At 50.5% G+C, this 21,143-nt stretch overlaps 2 protein-coding genes and 1 long non-coding RNA gene across 3 annotated transcripts in view; 2 read left to right on the forward strand and 1 right to left on the reverse strand.

The window, feature by feature from the left end:
* Positions 1-938: 938 nt before the first annotated feature.
* Nkx6-2 (NK6 homeobox 2) lies at positions 939-2,485 on the forward strand. The gene is made up of 3 exons (XM_032892356.1): positions 939-1,588; positions 1,670-1,842; positions 2,036-2,485. The coding sequence occupies exons 1-3, from the start codon at positions 1,183-1,185 to the stop codon at positions 2,288-2,290; spliced, it is 834 nt and encodes a 277-aa protein (XP_032748247.1). The 5' UTR covers positions 939-1,182; the 3' UTR covers positions 2,291-2,485.
* A 194-nt stretch (positions 2,486-2,679) lies between these two features.
* Positions 2,680-4,282, forward strand: LOC116891362. The gene is made up of 2 exons (XR_004386831.1): positions 2,680-2,837; positions 4,036-4,282. It is a non-coding gene; the product is annotated as an uncharacterized LOC116891362 (long non-coding RNA).
* Positions 4,005-21,143, reverse strand: part of Inpp5a (inositol polyphosphate-5-phosphatase A) — a 181,229-nt gene continuing 164,090 nt past the window's right edge. Inside the window, exons 12-16 of the mRNA XM_032892357.1 lie at positions 16,429-16,502; positions 8,648-8,759; positions 6,244-6,312; positions 5,383-5,470; positions 4,005-5,298 (exon numbers count right to left, since the gene is read on the reverse strand). Coding sequence (XP_032748248.1) covers positions 5,390-5,470; positions 6,244-6,312; positions 8,648-8,759; positions 16,429-16,502 — 336 coding nt within the window. The 3' untranslated portion in view covers positions 4,005-5,298; positions 5,383-5,389. The remainder of the gene's footprint in view (positions 5,299-5,382; positions 5,471-6,243; positions 6,313-8,647; positions 8,760-16,428; positions 16,503-21,143) is intronic.

Consider the following 21,143-nt stretch of genomic DNA (forward strand, 5'->3'; position numbering starts at 1 on the left):
TGTGCTCTGCCCTCTAGACCGCAAGCGCACACCTAGCTGAAGTCAGTGAGTGTGGGGATCCTTTCGTTTTGGTTCTTGAATTCCAAAACCGCTGCATTCTGGGCCTCCTCACTGCCTGAACCCCGGCTCAGCCGCGAGCAGGAGAGTTCTGGTCCTGAGCTCAGGTGTGGGCTCCAGTAGCTTCCTCAGTGAATGCATAATAAGCATACAATTTCGAAGGGAAGGCCCGGCATCTCCCAGGTACCCCAAACCAACTTCAAGGATTTCAGAACTGCGAGGCAGGGCAGCATGCTGCAATAGGCTGTGCCTGTGTGGTAGTAGGGCCACCCGCCTTGCCCCATATTGCCTGGAGCCATCTGTTGGCGGATTTTGGCAGATCTGAGGGAGCCAAATCTATCTGGTCCCTAGACTCCACCCTTTTTCGTTCAGAATCCACCCAGAAAAGTGATACCCACAAATTCACAGCAGCCCTCAACACCACGAGCTGGGAAGGCTAAGAAGTTCCAGTACGGGTCCAGGATGGAGTCTCCTGACTTGTGGCGTCCCGCCGTCCCAGGCTCTTCCCCGAACTAAGCATACTAAGCTTGAGCTTGCGGAGTGGATCTTGAAATCTACATTCTTTCGGTCGATAAAATATGTTCTCGTATTTTTTCCTGATTTTCCCATTAAAACCTTTGCCTAACTAAACTCCCATCCAACGGGATTTATTTCATCTCTAGGGAGATAAATCAGGGGGCAAATTTACAGCCCCGGAGGCACCTGCCTCGCTAATGGGCCCTTCATGGAGTGCATGGCCCGCGGGGGCGCGCGCAGACGGGCCGGACGCTGGCCAATGGCCTGGTCGCCAGTGCCTACAGCCAATCAGCGTGCGCGCCGCGCCCAGGCCCCGCGGTTATCAGTGCGTCCATCCCGCGCGGTGCGGCTCCGACCTGCCCGGGAGCCACCACCGCAGCCGCCCCTAATATCCCTGCCTTCTTTCTCTCTGACCGCCGCCCATTCAGCGCAGCAGCCGTCGGTCCTCTCGCTTTCCCGTGAGGGCCGTCGGCGTCCGCTTGAAACGCGTTACACGCATCCCAGTGCAACCGGCGCCCATCGGCGCCGCGCGCAAACTTCCCGAGCCGGCGGGAGCGGGCGGTGGCAGCCGGGCCCGGATGGGCGCCAGGATCGGAGGCGGCGGCGCCCATGGACGCTAACCGCCCGGGCGCGTTTGTGCTGAGCAGCGCGCCTTTAGCCGCGCTGCACAACATGGCTGAGATGAAGACGTCGCTGTTCCCCTACGCGTTGCAGGGCCCGGCGGGCTTCAAGACACCGGCCCTAGGCAGCCTTGGCGCGCAGTTGCCTCTAGGCACTCCGCACGGCATCAGCGACATCCTGGGACGGCCGGTGGGAGCAGCGGGTGGCGGCCTCCTAGGAAGTCTGCCCCGTCTCAACGGGCTCGCCTCGTCCGCAGGTGTCTACTTCGGGCCCGCAGCTGCGGTGGCTCGGGGCTACCCCAAGCCGCTGGCGGAACTGCCTGGGCGCCCGCCCATCTTCTGGCCCGGGGTGGTGCAGGGCTCTCCCTGGAGGGACCCGCGCCTGGCCGGCTCGGGTAAGTGGCCCGCACGGGATTCGGTAAGGACAGGGGGCTGGGCGCGGGCCTTGGACTGCGCTCACCCGCTCTTCTTCGCAGCCCAAGCCGGCGGGGTCCTGGATAAGGATGGCAAGAAGAAACACTCGCGGCCGACTTTCTCTGGCCAGCAGATCTTCGCGCTGGAGAAGACTTTCGAGCAGACCAAGTACTTGGCAGGCCCAGAGCGCGCGCGGCTTGCCTACTCTCTGGGCATGACCGAGAGCCAGGTGAAGGTGAGCTCGAAATGGGCCGGGGTCCAGCAGTATTGAGGCGGGGCCCGGAGTCCGCGTCCTGCGAACCGCGGGCGAGCGGCGGTTGGGCTGAGGCCGGACCGCAGAAAGCGCTGGCTCCAGGCGGGTCCGGAGTGCTAGTCGGGTGAGGGGAGCCTCGGTGCCCGCTTGATGATCCCTCCCCCAAACTCCCCAGGTGTGGTTCCAGAATCGGCGGACCAAGTGGCGCAAGCGGCACGCGGCAGAGATGGCGTCGGCTAAAAAGAAGCAGGACTCGGATGCCGAGAAGCTGAAGGTGGGTGGCTCAGATGCGGAGGATGATGACGAGTACAACCGGCCCCTGGACCCCAACTCCGATGACGAGAAGATCACGCGGCTTCTCAAAAAGCACAAACCCTCGAACTTGGCGCTTGTTAGCCCGTGTGGCGGCAGCGCGGGGGACGCCTTGTGAGGACGCGGCCAGGCCGGAGAACCCCGAGAACTGGGACTCGCGGCATTCCCCGACGCCAGCCGCCCAGCCGCAGTGTGTATATATATTTTTACAGAATAAGTTATAAAGCGGACGTTGGCGCGGCCTCGGCGTGAGGCGCGGAGTGCGGGGTTTGGGCCGATCACTTTGTATAATCAATAAATTATTTAACACGTCCGCGTCGGAGCCGTGGCTCCCAAGGCTGCACATCGTCTTTCTTCCGTACGAAGCTGGCACCAGCGGGCGGGCAGGATCCTGCAGACCCCACCTAGCCTGTTCTCTGTGGGCGCCAGAGCCTGGCGCAGGGGGGCGCGACAGTGCTTGATGACGACCAGGGGCCCGTGTGCGCATTTGGTTCAGAGGTTGAGCGCACGGTGATGGCAGCTTACAGGAGCACAGTGGTAGTGAGACTGAGGACCAGGCCATGAGAAGGCACCTTCAGCCGCCCCGAGGAAGGGAAGGACACCGCAGCTCAGTGCTTGGAGGAGCCAGGCCAGCAGGAAACTCGGTGGAAGGGACCCCAAAGCAGGTATGATTTCTATTTTCGTGCAGATCTTTTAACACATTTGAAGGGTAACCCAAAGTTCAGCAAGGCTTGTCCTATTGCAAGCAGCTAGCACCCTCACACTATTTTTTAAAAAGTATTTTTCTTTTTCTCAATGGGGCAATGAGTGTGCTCTTACTATGCGTCCATGTCCGGGTTGGGGCCAAATCAGCACTGTTCTACCATAGGTAGATGATACTTTGTCAGTGATACTTTGTAATAATTATCCTGTTTAGTCAGAATTCTAAACGTTTTGGATATAATTAATTACTAAACTCCAGCTGTGGTAATAAGGCCCGAGCGGGCTCTGCACCCTCGCTGGCCCCAGGCTGTCAGTCTTAGACTTTTATTAGTACAAAGCAGGGTTTTAGGCAGGGCTGCAGAGATCATGTGAATCCTGCCCAAGCGCTCACAGTCTTCAGCCTGTGTCAGCAGCCCTGACACCCACCACTGGTTTCTCAGAGGACTGACAGGAGGCCCCTCAGCCAGGGTCACTTCTACCTGAGCTAAACCCATAGGTAAGACCAGTGGCTTATGCCCAGGCAGCTAAGCGCCTGGTACCCTCTCCATCCTAGGACCTTTCAGGGCACAAAACCCCATCTTTAGCCTCATACAAGTCTACTCCACACTCACGTAATGTGCAACTTCCACATTAAGCTAATCATGACAAGACTTCTCTCTGTAGGGCATTTAAAAATATTTATTGGAACCATGAAAGCTTAACTCTTTGTCTTTTGTGCAGTGCCTCCAGTACCGAAGTCAAATGCTCCTTTTGAGTCACTAGCTTTCTTTAAAAGGAAGCAAGGTTTTTATTTTCCCTCCTTAAATGGGGCAATGTGTTGTTTCTGTGTGGTTTCTCAGCCAAAGTTCAGAGCAGAGAAATTTTGATAAAGGTTTTGAGCAAAGCAAAAGAAAAGCTTTTGTTTCATTCCATTTGAAAGTGTGAGGGAATAGCCCTTTTCCACTACAGTAAAAAAAAAAATGTCCTGGAGGTGATTTTTCTGAGGGCTTGGTGCCCTGTGGCAGAACGGGACTCTGAAATTCCCAGAATCAGAATGGGCCAGAGCAAACAGGGCACAAAGGAGGCCGCTCCTGGCACTTAGCATTTCAAAGGCACGGGAGAAGGAAGCAAGAAGACAAAGCAGCAGGAACTGTTTTCACCATGATCAATTTTATTGCTTAGGAACCGAGCAGTCACTTCCAGAGGCCTTCGAAGGAAGGACCCACAGCTGGAACCCACGGACAACCGCTTCGGACATGGCACATTGGCAAGCAGCGACCATGGCAGTCACAGACCCAACCCTGGCATCAAGGACACAGGCTGGCCTTGAGTGATTTCTAGGGAAACCGACGTTAACTCGCGCCTCCGCCCCATCCAGGAACTGTAGTGTTCAGAAGTAAATCAATAAAAGCACGCTGTGTTTCCTCAGCAGGCTCCGCAGGCACCTTCCGCGGTTCTCAGTGCTGGGTGCGAGTCCGGCAACAGGCTGTGCCCAGCATCACCGTCGCTTTTCTGCCGGGTTTACACACAGCCCATGCTAGAAGCAATCTGTGGGAAGTGGACGAGGCTACTTCTAATTCTCCCACAAGATTATGGTTTTAATGTAGGCTACTTGGCACCATAAAACGGTAACAAAAGACAGACAAAACGGTTTACAAAATTCTTAAAAGGTACACCCAGGCTAGCTATAAACTTCACATTCAGTTCTTAATATACACAGAAAAAGGCAGAAGAGTGACAAGCTGCTAGTCCAGGCATACCACAGGGCCCCTCGCCCTGGGCACGTGCTAGGTCTTGTCTCAGGAACAGGTGCTGACTGCTGATGGACTCGCCATTCAACTAGACTGCGGTTCTGCCTGCTCAGGACACTCGTGCACTCATACTGGAAAGTATATTCAGCATAAGTTTTGGTAAGATTTATAAATTATTTTTAAAAAGTATATATTTATATGTATTTATATATAAAAATGGAAAGCAGCTGCAGTGTGATTCTCACGCCACGTAACATGGCAGGAGAGTCAGACCTCGGGGCCTCGGGCTTGAGCACAGGGCAGTCTTGCTGCCTGGGCTAGTGCCCGGCACATTCCTCCTGGCAGAGAGGGACGCTGGACACCTGGGGCTCTAAATGGAGAAGCTTCCTCCACAGACAATCGTTAAAAATGGAAAACTGTGAAGTCTAAAATACAGGCGCTCTGCTGTCTGTTAGAGTTTTGGCAATAGGACTGTGGCTTGATTAAACCCAATATGTCTACAATGTCACGTGACAGACACGACAGTGAGGTATGTGAGGCTTTCCGGAGGTCCGGAGGCTGAAGCGAAGTGTGGGGCCGGCCTTCTAGCAGGTGATGCTTGGGCGGTTCCGATGCAGCTGTTAGGAGGATGAGTTCGATACACTGCTACAGGGAGGTCTCTCGAGGATCCTCTCATGGCGCTGGCACCTCTTCCCTGGAGTGGAATTAGTAATTTGTTAAAGGATCAAACACACTGGGAAAAGCTGCAGAAAGGAGAGCAAGGAGGAGCCATATTTACCACCACGTCACTGCACGACACAACACTTGTGTACATGGGCGTGAGGTTTACCTGCCCCGGGTGCGATTCGGAAGGCCAGGAACACCGGCTGCAGTGGGAGAAAAGGGGAAAGTCAGCATGTCCCAGTTGCTGCCCGCCCACCGCTGGGACTCTGGGCCCTGATGTCTCCTGAGCATCTGGAACTGAGTCCAGAGGCATAAAGGCCAGTTGTGTACAAAGCTCAGACTGACAGTGAGCCTGCAGCTGGGAACTGAGGCTGGGCCATGAAAGGACCCATATAACCTCTTTGAGCTTGTAAGGAGGGTAGGCCTCCAGACAGGAATCAGTGTAAGGAACTATAGAGAAAGGACCAAACGCCAAGGGCCATATGCACCCATGACTAGCGTACGTACTGTCCCTAGCTCAGAGCCCTGGGCTATGGAGGATGTGGACTTATCTAATTTGGCCAGGATCTGTCACCTGGCCTCAGTATCACTGGAGACTGTGGCCACTCTGAGGTTAGGGGCAGTCATCTGTATATGGTCAGTGCACGCCTGGTCTGTGAGACATGCATCACCACACTCTCACAGATGTGAGCTCAGCACAGGAAGGCCAGGGACACAGTCCCAGTGTCTACTGAAGAAGCGGCTGATCATCACCAAGACATGATGTCTGTCTTGTACACTGTGACATTCTCTTCGGTTATGACTGATAATTTTTCTCATGCTTAGCACCCACCCATCCTTTGGTAATTTATTAAAGCTAAATTAACTCAGATCAATGTTGCTTGCTCAGTAAAGCCAGTGTAAAGAAGTTGCCTACCACTCCCTCCCCACCCACAGGGGTTCAGTCCTTGGGCCCCAGAAACACTGCACAAGTCACCTTGTGGTCTCCCATGCAGACGTTAGGCCCGATGTGGTCGTAGGTGGCAACCTTCTCCTCGCTCTCTGACTGGAAGCAAACAGAGAGAGGGGGGTGTAGGAAGGCTGAGGCAATCTGCAGTCCTGCCAGGAGGGACAGGCAGGGGCTTCAGGGTATCCTTGGGATCAGAGAGGTTGAAGGAAGGCCTGGGGGCCTTACTACATCTCAGCATGTGGCTGGCTCTTCTGCTGAGAGGAACCCTGCTTCTAGAGAAGAGGGGGGCATGTCAGCCTAGAGGTCAGGACTCCCCAGGCCTCCTGTGCCTATCCACTAGTCAGCACAGAGCCCCAGGCCCTGCAGTTAGTGCCCTCCGAGCTTCCTTTTAAGGGCGAGCCCTCATGTGAGTAGCTCATCGGTTTCCCATTTCTCCTATTTACACCTGCTTCTGAAAGCCTGCTTTATTAACCTAGAGCATGCTGTGTAAAGCCACCTATGCATATTAATTAACTGCTCCAAGCACTTCCTGGCAGACCCCTGGCTTTGGGTTTGAAGACAGAGGTTTTGTCAATGCTAATCAGTCAGTCAAGTCTGACCAGGCTGCAGTTTTATACCTGCAGATGAAACATCTATGACGATAAAGTTAAAACTGACTTATATTTAATGCAGTAGGAAGCTTAAGGTCAGATTTACTTTCCAGCATGGTCGCCTGCCAGAAAGTATGAAAACATAACCTTCAGCACCACATGCATGAACACTCGCCCATCTTTCAGGAGCATGTGGCCAAGTCCTCGGAAGTGGGGAACATCCATCAAACGCTGCATGGTAAATTACAAAGGCAGCATGAATTCGTGGGTTTTCAGCTGCATAGTCTTTGGACAGATAAACAAATTACAGAGGGGCTCAGACAGGACGCAGGCACAGCTCACTGAGCATTCGTCACCGAGGCTCGCAGGCACCCTGCCGCCTGGTGTTTTAGGACTCAGGAAGCAGAACAGAACATGATGAGGGCAGCAGCGCATGGCATGATGGATGGTACTGGGGAGCTACCTGAGGTGCTCTGGGGTGGCCACTGTGGGCCCGAGAGACTCCAGCCCTGCAGGCACAAACCCCTGAAGGTCTTATTCTCAATGATAAAGGACAGGGCGTGGTCTGCCACTGTGGCTCTGAAGTAGGCATTCTGGGTCTGGAGATCCATAGATGTGAGGGCATATTGCCTTCAGGAGCTGTAGATAGGCCCACATGGCCTCACAGGCTCCTGGCAGCCTTCTGATCACTAACTTAAGTGCGCTTATCTTAGGGACTTTACCATAAGCTCCACTTTTTATAATCTTAACTGGTGGATGATATAATTTCTTCTGTCTACCTCAGTCCCGAGGAGAGGCTGAGGCTGCCTAATTCTTTTACTTTTGTCTCAAGAGAGCCAATGAGCAGGCCCAGGTCACAGATAATGTCGCTTCAGGTTCCCAAGTGGGCTTTCCTCAGAGATAGCATCGAACTGGGGCACATGCCCCATTCATGAGGCTAGAAGGTAGAGTTGTGTGTCAAGACTGCTGCTTCTGGCCAACATCCTTTCTCAGTTCTGGCATTCCTGCCTGAAAACCCCTCTCCACGGCCAGGGCCTGAACACCATCCGTACCCAGCATGCTCTGGAGTGCGGTTGTGAAAAGTCTAGCATCTGGGGGGCAGAGCCTTAGGTATCGGATGGCAGGCCTATCCCACAAGCTGGAAAGGGGTTCTTGAGGAGTATGTGTGTGTGTGACACAGGGACAGCCTGCAGCAGCTCATGAGAACTACGATGCAATCGTATGGTGTATGGTGAAGGTGGGAACCCACGAGAGGGGCTCCCCTCCCCATCACAGCTGCAGCAGTAGGGATGGAGCAGCAGAGCACACACACATCCCAGCCTCCTGTCGGCAGCCAAGGGCCCACAGCCCAGTCTAACTGTGGCTATACATATACTGTTCCAATCACTGCTCCTGCATGGGTCTGCCCTTTTCACTGTTAGATCTGCATGGATGGGGCTGAGAGATAAGTCAGTTGATGACACTTTTTGAAATATGCAATTTACATATAAAATCTGGAAACTGAAAATAATAGGAAATCTGAAAACCCTCCCTTCATCTGGTCCTGCTGGGCACAGCTGTTAACTGTTCTTGCTTTACATAGCTTGTGGGTGCTCCCATGAACCCCCACAAGAGTTCCACAGAACACCACACAATAACTAACTGTTAGACCTTGCTGTGACCAGGGTCTTTGTGCTTCTAGAGAGATGACAGTGCAACTGCCTGTACCTAAGTGCTAGCTGAGAGGTAACTAAGTACTTCTCTTCTACTCATCTTACAATCAGCCAATCAACTTAGTGCTCTATGTAAATGTCCCCAGGCTGGGTGGTCCCTTCCTTGGTTAGCCCGTGGTTCCCTCTTACCTTAAGAACCAGCTCCTTGGCAGACAAGGACATGAGGATTCGATCACACCAAGCGGGGCATCTCGTGTTCATGTACTGTTCTCCCTGGCTGGAATCCTCACTGTATGGGTAGCTGTGGAGACACAGGAACAAAGTGTTAACTACACTTGGGCTTCAGCAATCCTCCAACTCTGAAGGAAAGGGTGTGCTGCTATCCAGGAAAGAATGCACATAGAGAGGTTTCTAGAATATAAAGCCTAACTTGAATGGTAAGTGTCCCCATCAAAATTAGTTCTCCCTGCATGCACCTATGTATTGCATGGGTCAGGCTGGCTGGTTTCTATATATCCCTTATTTATGCAGAGGCCTCTGTGCTCAAGGCGCGAGTTTGTGGAGAGGCCACCTGCCTCGTGTACCTGTCATCCTAGGAGACCTATCAACTCAGCATCCCTGTACAACCCCACTATCCATGGCACACTTGCTGGACTGTGCTGCAGAATGAACTCCATGTAGGCCTGGCTTGGAGAGAGCCCTTTCCAGCATAGCTTCACTCTACATGGTTTTCGGACCATAAGACTCTCTGTCAAAGTGCACTGTGTTTCCTCAGGTCAGTCACAGAGCACCGTGCTTATGTTCATGTGCTTCTGCCGATTTCAGCTGAACAGAGAGTGACTTACATTCCATCCTGCAGCTGTCAGGTCACCTACCAGCTGGTGACTGTGGGAAGGGGCTCATGCTACCAACAGGCCTGGCCCCACTCCCACTGCCCTCAGAGAGCTGAGGCGCTTAGAACCTCTCCAGACCTCAACCAGCTAAAGCTGGCAGATGCCATGAGACGCGTGTGTCCTTCACAGAGACCATGGCTTTGTGACCCATGTTTCTCAGAGGATTATCACTTGATTAAATTTACCTCAAATTAGGCTATAAAGCAAAGCCTTTGTAATTCATTCATGTAACATTATCACTTTAAAGAGTAAAAATCTCCCACACTTTTTTTCAGAAAAAGCAAATGTCCAATTTGTACACTGGTGACAATGACCTTGTTCAAGCACTCCTCAGTTCACCCAATGGGCTGTGAGTCAGAGGGGGCACCTCACTGTAAGCACAGACATCAGCATGCCCACTCTGAGCAGGTTGTGGACTGCAAGATGGGACCACATGGTCTTCCTGGCAGAAGGTCACCTGTTCTCAGTCCCTGCACTGCTTTTAATGTTGGACACACAGCACAGCAAAGGCATTAGCATCAAAGGCAACCTAGCCCAGGAACATGTGTATCACAGGAGTCTCACTGAGGACACACCAAGGATGACCTTGAACTCCCGATCCTCCTGCCTCTACTTCCCAGTTGTTGGGACAGGAAGTGTGCATCATCGTGCCCTGTTCTTAGCTCTTACAAGTCATCATCTTATGTCTGACAAGAGCTCTGACACAATTCCCAAACACAGGTCACTGTTCCTGGACACCCTGCTGTCCTGGAGACCTTGCTGGATGCTCTACCACTAGTCCAGGCACAGAGTCTAGTGGAAACACTAAGCTCTGGGTCTGGGGATTATAGGCGACTTCCCAGTGAGTCTGTAGATGTGAGAGTTTGTCTCTCAGGCACAGTGAATACCAGGAGAGCTCGTGTAGACCTGTAAAGCCAGGACCGTTAAGAGGCAAGGAAGAGCCCTTTGTCAGTGGGGGTGGGACCTGTAGTCACTGATTAGACCAGGCTCCTCCATGAGTTACAGAACAGCTGGAGAGACAGAGATTGGGCATCACCCCAGACTGCCTACACTTATCAAACTTGAGTTCCATGTTCTCTTGGATCCTATGGGTCTCAAGGCAAACTCTAGCTGCTACAAGGGACTGCCTACAACTCCATAGCCTGAGGTGTTCTTCAATACTCAACATGTAAAAGCAGGAAGTTCTGATCCAGGTAGGCCTGGGGAGGCCAACATGGGGTCTGTAGTCTTTCCACCTTCTTAGGGGCTTCTCAGCTGAATGTAAGGTCTGCATGAGGCTGATTAATGCTGGCAGGGCTGTGCACGCAGACTTATCTGGAAGCAAACCCAAAAGGGTGGGAGGAAGGGCAAACCAGCCCTATCTCAGCTCTCTACAGCTCCCGGAATATTCGTCATAATTAATTGCAGTGTTGATAAAATTAACAATTGTCCACCTGTGCTGCCTCCACGCTGCCTCTCTTCCTATTCGCCTCAAACTCTGTCAGGATGTGGGCAGTGGCCCTTTGCTGGCTGTTTGCTTGCAGCCTGGCTCATGTGACAAGGCTAGGCCCAAGATCTGGGCAAGCCAGGCTTGGATAGTGTTGCCATGGCCCTCATGACCACACTGTGGGAAGCACAAAGCCTGTTGTGTTTGAGAGTCCTAGGGTGCAGGCCTCGGGTGGTAGGGAGAGGAAGCCAGTGTGATTCATGCCTTTGCTTCAATTCTTGGCCCTTCTTGGACCAGGGGAAAACAAGCTAAAGGAAGTCTTTAGGTAGTACTGAGGCAGTCCTCAGAGTAGGGAGAGCTATGCCAGGCAGGGGCCTCTCTGCTTCCACCTAGCAGAAGGTCACCTGTTCTCAGTCCCTGCACTGCTTTTAATGTTGGACACACAGCACAGCAAAGGCAGTAGCGTTGAGGACAACTTAGCTCTGTCGTCTGTGTACCACAGAACTTCACTGAGAACACATCTACATGCACAGAGGTTTGGAGACACAGTGAATAGATATTAGGTTTCAAAGACACCAGCTGCTATTAAATGTCTGAAACAGGAGTGGTAAGTGAGACTACAGCCAAAGAAAATGAATGGGGCATCTCGAATCATGGCAACTGTGAAATGCCATGCTTAAGTAGAAGACCCTAGCAGCTGAGGTACCCGGGATGGCCTGGTGGCCGGATGTCAGAGGCTGGAGCCTGCCCCAGCTCCTTTGCTATGGTTTCAGGAGCAGCTTGCTCAGGATGGTTGTAGAGGACCACAGGTCGCAGGCATGGATTCTCTGTCCGTTGGTTCACTGACTGTCCCATGCTGCATGTACTCTGTGAACCAGGACCCAGTGATAGACCAGTTCCATGGCTTCCTTGCTTTCTGACTATGTTCCAAATGATAAATATAAGACTTGTTTCTAGATTTTTGGCAAATGTAACCAATGCTACTTCTAATGCTGAACCTACTGGAGGTGAAACATCCACGTTATAAACATAGGTGTTCTTTAAAAACATTGACCTTATGTTATTTGTTTGCTGAGAGTGGAGCGCTTCCAATCCAGTGTTCTCTGAGTGAGTAACCCAAAATCTAATCTGTATAGCACTTGAACTGCCCCTTCAAGTTAAGCTTCGTATTGGGCAAAGTGCACACAGGACAGAAATTCATCAGACGATCCCACTGAAGGTGGACAATACAAAGCGGGTGCATCAGTAGGTCTAGTTGGTGAAGTGCACACAGCTCAGATAGTAGAGGTTAGGTTCCTCAAGACACAGTAAGAGCTTAGGAAGTAGAAGTGAAGACAAGTGAACACTCCGTGATAAGGCAGAGCCCTGGAAGGGGGGTGGGGCTGCATGTGGCAGCCTCATGCCTACCCAGTGTGGCCTGTGCCCTCGAGGATGCACAGAAGCTGCCTGGTTTCTGACACATGCAACCTGGGTGCTCAGGAACACCTTGTTCTGCATGAGGGTAGTCACATCTCAAACGGTCGGCAAGCCTCACACAGGTTCCTGACCACTTAGCCATAGGAAACAGAGCTGAGGTAGGAGCTCTAGACCTCGGGAGCTGCTTTTGGAGGTAAGCAGAGCCAGTCACTCACAGTGGCTCTGGGGTCAGTAGAGCCAGCATATATTTTACATTCACTCTACCCTCTAGGCATCATGGTAATGGGAATGCAGGGACTCTGGGAAGCCCCAGGGTAGTTGTATGTCCAGTGGTCAGACCTTAGGCCTAAGAGGTGGCACTAGTCCTTCAACAAGTGGGTACAGTTCTGAGGAGGTCCCGGGGCTTTCTTCAAGGGTACAAAGTGTGTGGTGGTGGAGTTACGGCCTTCCTGTATACTTGCCTGTCATACCTGGTGAAGAGATGCAGGCAGAAGCCTAGGATGAGAAAGCTCATAGGGAGAACAGATGCTTCAGCCACTGCTGTCTCCAGGAAGGCCCCTCCCGGCTCACATGAGAGCTTCTCCAGATAACACAGTGCTCAGGCTGTGGTGCAGCCTCCTGCCTACAGAACAGCGCCACAGGAGAGCGCGTGTTCTCACGCTCCTTAGGCAGAATCTTTAGGTGCACTTCTCTGCAACAAGTGCAGTGAGTTCTGGATGTACAGGCTGAAGTCCCAAGTGTGTCCATCAGTGAGACACTGCTTTGTTAGCAGCTGTGCACGTGTACAATCAGAACATGTGCCTATTCACATAATGTGCATTCATGAATTTACCCCTTATATCTAAACCCTGAACATGCCCCTCTGTATACACACCCACAATTTACACACTCATTCACATATGTGCACACCTATACACAGGCCCCGAGAGTATCCAGATGTACTGACATATGTGTACATATACACACAGGGGTGCACAAATGTAAATGCTCATGTTCCAACACAAAGGTGTTGCACACGTGGACATTCTGTATATGCATATACAATACTTTACACATATACAAATAGTTAATCATACATACATCCTGCACACCACATATTCAAACCCTCATAGTATGTGCATATGTACATCTATGGGCAAATATGAACACCAATGATTTCTCTGTACCCATCATCACCTATGCATACCAGTGCGCACACACACACACACACACACACACACACACACACACACACACACACACACACACCTACTTTTGTGCATACAGTATGCCTAAGGCTAACTTTCTCCTTTTTTTCATTTTGAGACATGGTCTCACTATGTCACTGTGTAGCCCTGGCTGTCTGGAGCTCCCTGTGTAGACCTAGCTGGCTTCAAACTAGATTGGACTTCCTCTGATTCTCAACCACTGGGATTAATGGTGTATGCTTTATCATAGCAGCCCAAGACTATCTACTTCTTATAGCTTAGGAGTGCACCCAGTACTTACCAGGCCACACACCACACTTCAACTTCCAGCTCCTTCCAGCTTACATTCTTGCTTATTCCTTCTCCACTGGAATGGCTCTCCAAAGCACACATGACAACACAACAGGGACTATAAATTGTTTGGTGTTATAGGGCCTTTGAGACAGGGTCTCCATGTATGCTCGAGGATGGCCTCCACCTCCTGATCTTCCCAGGTAGCCAAGACTACAGTCATGTGCTACCACTCTCAGCCTGCCGTGGTTTAAAAACACAGTAGAGCCAAAGGGAGAAGGAACAGCACTGCTTCCTGGGCAGTGTCCCGGGAGGTGGTAGTGGTGGACATTGTGTACCTCCTGAATTGTCTCAGGAGCCTTCTGTTAAAGCCCATGACAAAGATGCATGCTGTAACTGGAGAAGAAAGTGGACAGGACAATACACTGGATGTAGCAGTTCAGTTTGGACCATCTCCCCTCTCCTCCACTTGAATGCTGTTTCTATATAGAGTGGGATATCTGTAAGACCAGACAACAAGCGCCTGGTGATGCCTCCCATGTGCTCAGTGTACACATTAGGATGATGGCGGATGGCTCCTACTTCATTACTGGCCTTCTACTAGATGGCTATTAGATAGAGGCCATTGTCACCTTCTCAGCCAGAAGGACATGTGAACTCTCTTCTCAGCTTTGAATGTGACTCTCATTAAAGAAGCTCTGCTTTTGAGAGCTCATATTATTTGCCTGCTCTACCCTGACATCTGGGACGCTACCTTCTTTGAAGACCACTCTCCTTAGTTGCCTCAGAACATCCCTAGAGCGAGTCACATCACAAACTCAGTTCAGCAGTAAGACGACTATGGTCACCTCAGGGGCACTCTGGCACTCTGCTGTACTAACCAACCTCTCCTGCAGCTACTCCTGGGGACTGTGCTGCACACACCTCTTCCTAGACACCTCTGAATGCACGGATGGATCCTGATGCAGGATCCTTTCCTGTTTGTGTAAAAGATTCTGCCGTAAAAATCCACTGCTGCCTCTGTTCCCTACTCAGAGGAACTTATCCTGACAAGCAGGCTGGAAGGAATGGACCTTCAGAGGCCTTCAGAGTCACCTTCCTGGGCTCATCATGCAGGGCCCCTTCTTGGTAACACAATATTCAGTTGATGAAAACATGCTGGTGTGTCAAGATGGCTTCAAATCTGTGAGAGATGACGGCTGCTCCTGTCAGGTGGGGAAAGCAGGTCTCTTGCCATGTGGGTCAGGGACTTCCTCGTAGTTGCTCAGGTTTAGACTACTCTGGATTTTCAGCCTAGTTGAGTCCTGTCCTGTACCTTTGGTGTGCAGGTGACTTTCAAGACTATAACACTGAGGAAAATCTCAAGACAAATGCTAACTTCAGTCCACAAGTCTTGAGGGGGCAGGCCTGTCTTCATCCCACCCACTGTAGACCCTAGGCCTCCTAACTCTTGGTCATATGGGTCCCATTTCCACCAATACCCATGATTCACTGGGGATATTCAGAGTGTTTAAGAGACACATGAGTGTCAGCATAGGTCCCTCAATGTTTGAGAGGATGTACTTAGAAGTCACTTTGTTGCTCACAACTGTGGTGCAGGGTTCCACTGGTTAGCACTGGGCTGCGCTGCAGGGCCCGGTACCCTGGTCAGAGTTTCATGAGGTAACCTCCTTGAGCCCTGCTGCTTGGAGCCAGTGTGCAAGTGTCCAGGACCTTGACCTGGGCACTAGCCAGATGTCTGGGAGTTACTAGGTCCTGTGGCTCCTGCTTCTCCATCCCTGAAACTCTGTCCAGCTCCTCGCCTTAGTCTTCTGGTCAGGGGCTATGGTTGGCAGCTGAAAAGGGAAGAGCAGTAGGAGTCCAGGTCTGTGTAGGAGTGGGCTCCCCACTGCCATGCTTGATCACATACAGTCCAGGTCTGTGTAGGAGAGGAAAAGATCCCTGGTATTTCCCACCAGACAGGTGTGAAATGGGCAGTATGGGTGAATGGACAGAACAGCTCAGTTTGTTGGAAAGTGCCCTCCCCACTTTAGGTCAGAAGACTTGGGATCTGACACAGCCAAAGGGCTAGAAGGAAGAACACCCACAGCAACTGAAAGCTTTTGCCTGCAACAACCACTCATCCTCAGGAGCCACCCTCTGTACATTGCTATGAGGAAGACGCAAAGGCCAAGAGGCAAAGCAGAGGATGGTGGGTAAATCTGCAATTTTGGTCCACCATATACCACACACTGCTTTCTGTTAGGCCTTTGCCCTTCCTTTACACCACAGCACTCTGAGGCCCTGGATATTTGAAGGGAACCAGTGCTATTGGATATCAAGATTCCAGGAGAACCAGAGTGAAACACTTCCAAACTCCCCCAGGGAAGCCAAGTGAGTCTCAAGACCTCCAGAGATCCTGAGCGTGCTGCCCGCAAAACCAACACCTGAAAGGCTATGACTTTGTTGTTTTTGTTTTTGTTTTCACTTTGGAAAGGGGCCATGGAAATGATATGGGGAGGTATAATTCACATACGTGTGCATGCAGACAGATGCACAGAACACAAGTCCACATGTGCAGACAGACATGCAAAGATGCCATGGTGACATACACAGGTGCTTATGTACACAGGGCACAAACCTGCAGACATGTGTGCAATACTCATTCTTAGAGACACATGTACACACACATGGATGTACACACCAGCACTGACACACAGGCACACCCGAGAAGGTCGCTAGGAAGGCTGCCTGCTTCAGCAGGTGCAGGGCCCTTACCTGGGGGGGAATGAGATGTCCAGTTCATACAGTCTGTCCTTAAAGACAGACAACTCCTTGTCAAATTCCAAGAGCTAAAGAAAAAGAAAGAGAACAGAATCACTTGTTTTCCTCCCTAGAAGATGGGGTGGCGGTGGGGTCTGTGTGTACCTGGGTTAGGGTAAATTCCTAAAAAACAGAATGACAACCATCCATTGTGACCTTACCCTCCTCAGAGACCAAGATCCATTGCCACCAAGACTCGGAGTACCAGCCTGGCTCTACCACCCAGTTGCCTCTGCTGTGAGAAGTGCAAGAACAGAGCTTAGGCTGCCTGGCCCTGCTCTCATGAGACACGGGAAGACTCCCCAAGAAGTATGCATCCCCTGAATGGGGGCCCGGCAGTCCTTTCCAGAGAGAGGAAAAGTGTCCGGTGCTGAATGTGGCCACAAACTGCAGCTGAGTCTGCACACTGCTGAGAGTAACATTCGCTTCCTCATACACAGGAGGTGGCAGACAGCCTGGCTCCCTCAGGACGCTTCCATCAGAGTATTGTGCCTGCTGGAGGTGAGGTCCCACCAGCCATGACTCTGTCCAGTCACCATGAACACCCTGAGGGATACTATCCATTAATCATGTCCTATCCCACAGCTGCGTGTAGCTGTGGCATAACGCTGGGGCTCCCCTCAAAACCACACCGTGTCTTCATTTCTTCCTTCCTCCTCATCCATCATTCTTGAATGTGCAATTACCAGCATGTGTACACTGTAATTACTTGTGTGCCAGCCTGCTACCTGCCCACTGGTGTGGCTCTCCTGCCTGTGTGCTCCTCTCAGAGCTGCTTCCATCAGAGCAGCACCAGGCTGGGCCCAATCCTATCAACCAGAGTGACTTTGAACTGGTTAAGGGTCAAGTCAAGAGTAGCTGAAATCCCCCTCTGAGGTGATACTGTTTATGGGGGAGGAATAAAGGGTAAGCCACTACTCTAGACAGTCTCCTTATTTAATGTCATAATCTCAGAGCCATGTGGTGGCATACTGGATATGCAGACTCAAGCCAGAGGTCCTCAGACCCTGTCTGGCATGGCTCCGAAACTGGCTTCTGTCTGGCACTACTTTGATCTTGAGCAAATGAACAATTGAGGAAGAAACATGGTTGTTTAGAGCTGTTGTTTATGTAAGTCAGGAGCCAGTGTCCCCCAAAGGTCTAGGTGGAAGCCTGAGGCAGCTCAAAGTTAGAATGTACCACAAGAAACAGGAGCACTGGACCAAAGCACAGAGGTAACTGCTAACAGCAGTTTTAGGAAGTATGGGTAGAACATAACATCCCTCTCTCCTTAACAACTCTTCTCTACGCGTACTGGGAAGACACACAATCTCAAAGGCTTCTGAATGGCCTCCTGAGAGGGAACTGCCTCTACTCTTCATGAGTGACTAACTGCTTCTGACTGCTGTGGTTCTGGACGGCCTACTGCCTTTCCATGAGTTATATGCCGACTTCTTCAGGTTAGTGTAAGATTTCCTCTTCTGACTTGAAGCAATGCTGTTTTACTCCGTGTCTGAACTTTCAATTCTTCCAGCTCAGGATTGACTGCTTCCTGAGGATTTGTGATGCACAGGTGTAAGCACAGGCAGGCAATGTCCTGCTGGATGTGGCCCTCTGACCACTCACCCTGCCCCATTTCTTCTGCCACAGCTCTTGAGTTTCAGTGCTGCTTCTGGGCCACTCCTCCACCCGTTCCTCAGTTCACAAATTTCTTCACCTGTATCTACTCAGCCTTATCTACACATTAAATTTCAGCAACTATGATTTTAGAGGCTCTGTATGTCCTCAACTGTCTGACATCCTCATAGATCTTCTGTGCCTTTGGCTATTGTCTTCAGACTCTTGATCAAAAGTGGAGTGTTTTTCCCATGCTCTGCAGATTGGGTTGTAAACTTATTTTTGATGGTTCAATGCTTGAGAAAATGAATGTGGTCTACCTTCCAGGATACTCTAACCCAGTCACAATAAATAGCACATGTGTGGGCACATGAGGGAGTGGTACTGTCACTCAACATTCTCCAGTTTTAAACACTCTCAAGTCACTGCAGAGTGGTACCAGGATTCCCTAGGGGCCTCTTTAGGGTCAGCACCTATTTCTGGATGGCCAGGCCCTTAAGTCATCACTGTGGGTATCATGTATCACCCTCCATGCAGGGGAAAGCTGCAGCAGCAAGGTCTTGCCAGAAATGTTCACGTTAATAATGACAGATCTAAGTAGTAACCCATTGCATATACAAGAACATGCTCCATTAAAGACAACCTCATACAAGTTTATGAGAAGACCAGTATGAAGAAAGCGTGTGTGTGTGTGTATGTGTGTGTGTGTGTGTGTGTACTGGAGGGGGTGCCAGCAGCTGGTAGAGGTTTGGTCTCTCTAACCAAGATCACACAGGCCCTATTCCATTTCTCCTGTTTGGGGCATTAAACCACCAATGTAGTGAGGGCACTGTCACACCATGGCCTCTATTCTAAAAGTACCCTTCCTCAATTTTGTAATGTTTAAAGAAAAAATAATGAATTTGGAATTAATTTCAATTTTTAAGCTGCGTAGCTGGTAAGGGAGCTCAGGAATGGCAGGTGAAGAAGTCCCAAGTCTTTGGTCACTATTGAGGGCTCTAGTCCATATGTCATTCATTCCTTTCACAGACCTAACCCATGCCCCCAGCCTCATGCTGGAGAAGACACTCTTGGAGCCTGCTCTCCACCCTCCTGCTAGCTGGTGCTGCCTACCAATAGACATGTTCTAGAACTCAGCTATGAATGCTCTCTGATCACACGCTCACTGTACTTCTGCTGTGCTGAGGTATGCACGGGACCCACTGGCTCGATGCTCAGCCAACTGACTCTGACAGGCTGGTGAAACCCTGATCCTGTGTGACTGGCTTGCAGAATGCATACTGCTCCAGGCCTGCCACATCAACAGGAGGATGGGGATTAAAGCTGCTGCCACCACCCACAGAGACCATCAAATGTGAGGGGTTTCTGATTGGAAATTGCACCACACTGCTGGTGAATTGATAATTTGTATCTCTTTGAGATTTTTCACAAACATGATAACCAATTTCACATGTATCTTAAACGTTCTTCTTGATTACAAAGTGAAAAGCAGCAGCGATGTGTGTGGACAATGATAAAGCAGCCGCTAGCCTCATGCATCTGTCAGGAGCCGTCCCAGCTGCACAAATTCCACTGTTGCTGCGTGGACACCGAGCTGATAAAGAAAAAAGGGCTTGGAAAATCAATGCACCCGGAGCCCGGGCGGTTGCTAAACACACAGAAAACATCTCTATCCAACAGGCCGAGCACCTAGAAAATTCCCAAGCCCTGCCCTGGGACAGCCAAGGAAAATTTAATCTCTCCAAATCCTCACCAGGGCACTCCATCCTGCAGCCCTGACAGCCACACTTATAATTAATTATACAATTTCGATGGGAATATCGACTAAACAAAGCTATAAATCATAGAAAAAGTCAATACGCATGGACACATTCAATCATGTCCTGGCCAATGATTACTACTCTTAAAATACAATAATTATTTTCAGGAGCCAGCTTGAATTAAATTTCTGTCAGACAAGTACAAGACCGGTGGCTGATGAAGGATGCAATGGATTTTGGGGGCCGAGTCTGGCGCGGGCACATCCATCCTGCAGACGGTAGTTTGTTTGTAGTGCGTGTGGCACAGCGTGTTCAACCAGGCCACGAGGATGAGATTATATCCAACGCTCATTAGGCCGAGGGGACTCAATGCCAGATTCTGGCTTGAGTGATGGAGGCTGATTCCTTTGAATATGTGTGACCTGGGCAGAGGCCAGGCATCAGCAGCACGACCAGGACATTTCTGAAAATACGTCTCAGGTTCTAAGTGGTAGCTTGTGGAAGCATGGGTCACTGGAGCTCCAGCCTGGCAAACCTGTTGACTTCCTGGATCAGATTCTGAACATGGCAGATGGGCATGGGTCCCAAAAAATCACCATGTGGCATTGTCCCCTACTTCAAAGCTGCATTCTTTTATATTAGAGTCAAATTCAAAACATTTCCTGGATGTTCAGATTTTTTTAAAAAATAGGTCCTTTCTTACTGTGTAGCCCCCAATGACCTCAAACTTGCAATCTTCTGCCCCAGATTCCCAAGTCTGCGATTATAGACTTATACCGTGTCTGCATAGCTGCTCGTGCCTAGTGCAATTCTTCTTCCTCCTTATTACTGTCCTCTTCTTTAAAAGATACTTGTTCATGTATGTATATATTGGGGTGCTTGGACATACGTGTGTGCACACACACATACAAACATGCATGCATGCATACATACATACATACATACATACATACATACATACATACATACATACATACATGGAGGCCATAGCTCAATATGAAGTGTCTTCTTCATCTTATTTTGAGACAGGATTTGTCACTGAATCTGGAGATCACTGATTCCACTAGACTTGCTGGCCAGGCAAGTCCCAAAGACCCTCCCCTTTCTACCTTCACAATGCTGAGATAACAGATTCATACTAACAAACAAACAAACAAACAACCCAAGGACACTGGGGATCCGAACTCAGTTCCTTGTTTGAACAACCTCTCCACTCCCATTTCCTTAACCGCCTTTTTTGTTTGTTTCTTTAAGGTACAATCGCATGTAAGCCAGGCTGGCTTCAAAGTCTATGCAGCTGAGGATGTCCTTGAA

This window comes from Rattus rattus, chromosome 2 (assembly GCF_011064425.1).
Source record: "Rattus rattus isolate New Zealand chromosome 2, Rrattus_CSIRO_v1, whole genome shotgun sequence".
Taxonomy (NCBI): Eukaryota; Metazoa; Chordata; class Mammalia; order Rodentia; family Muridae; genus Rattus; species Rattus rattus.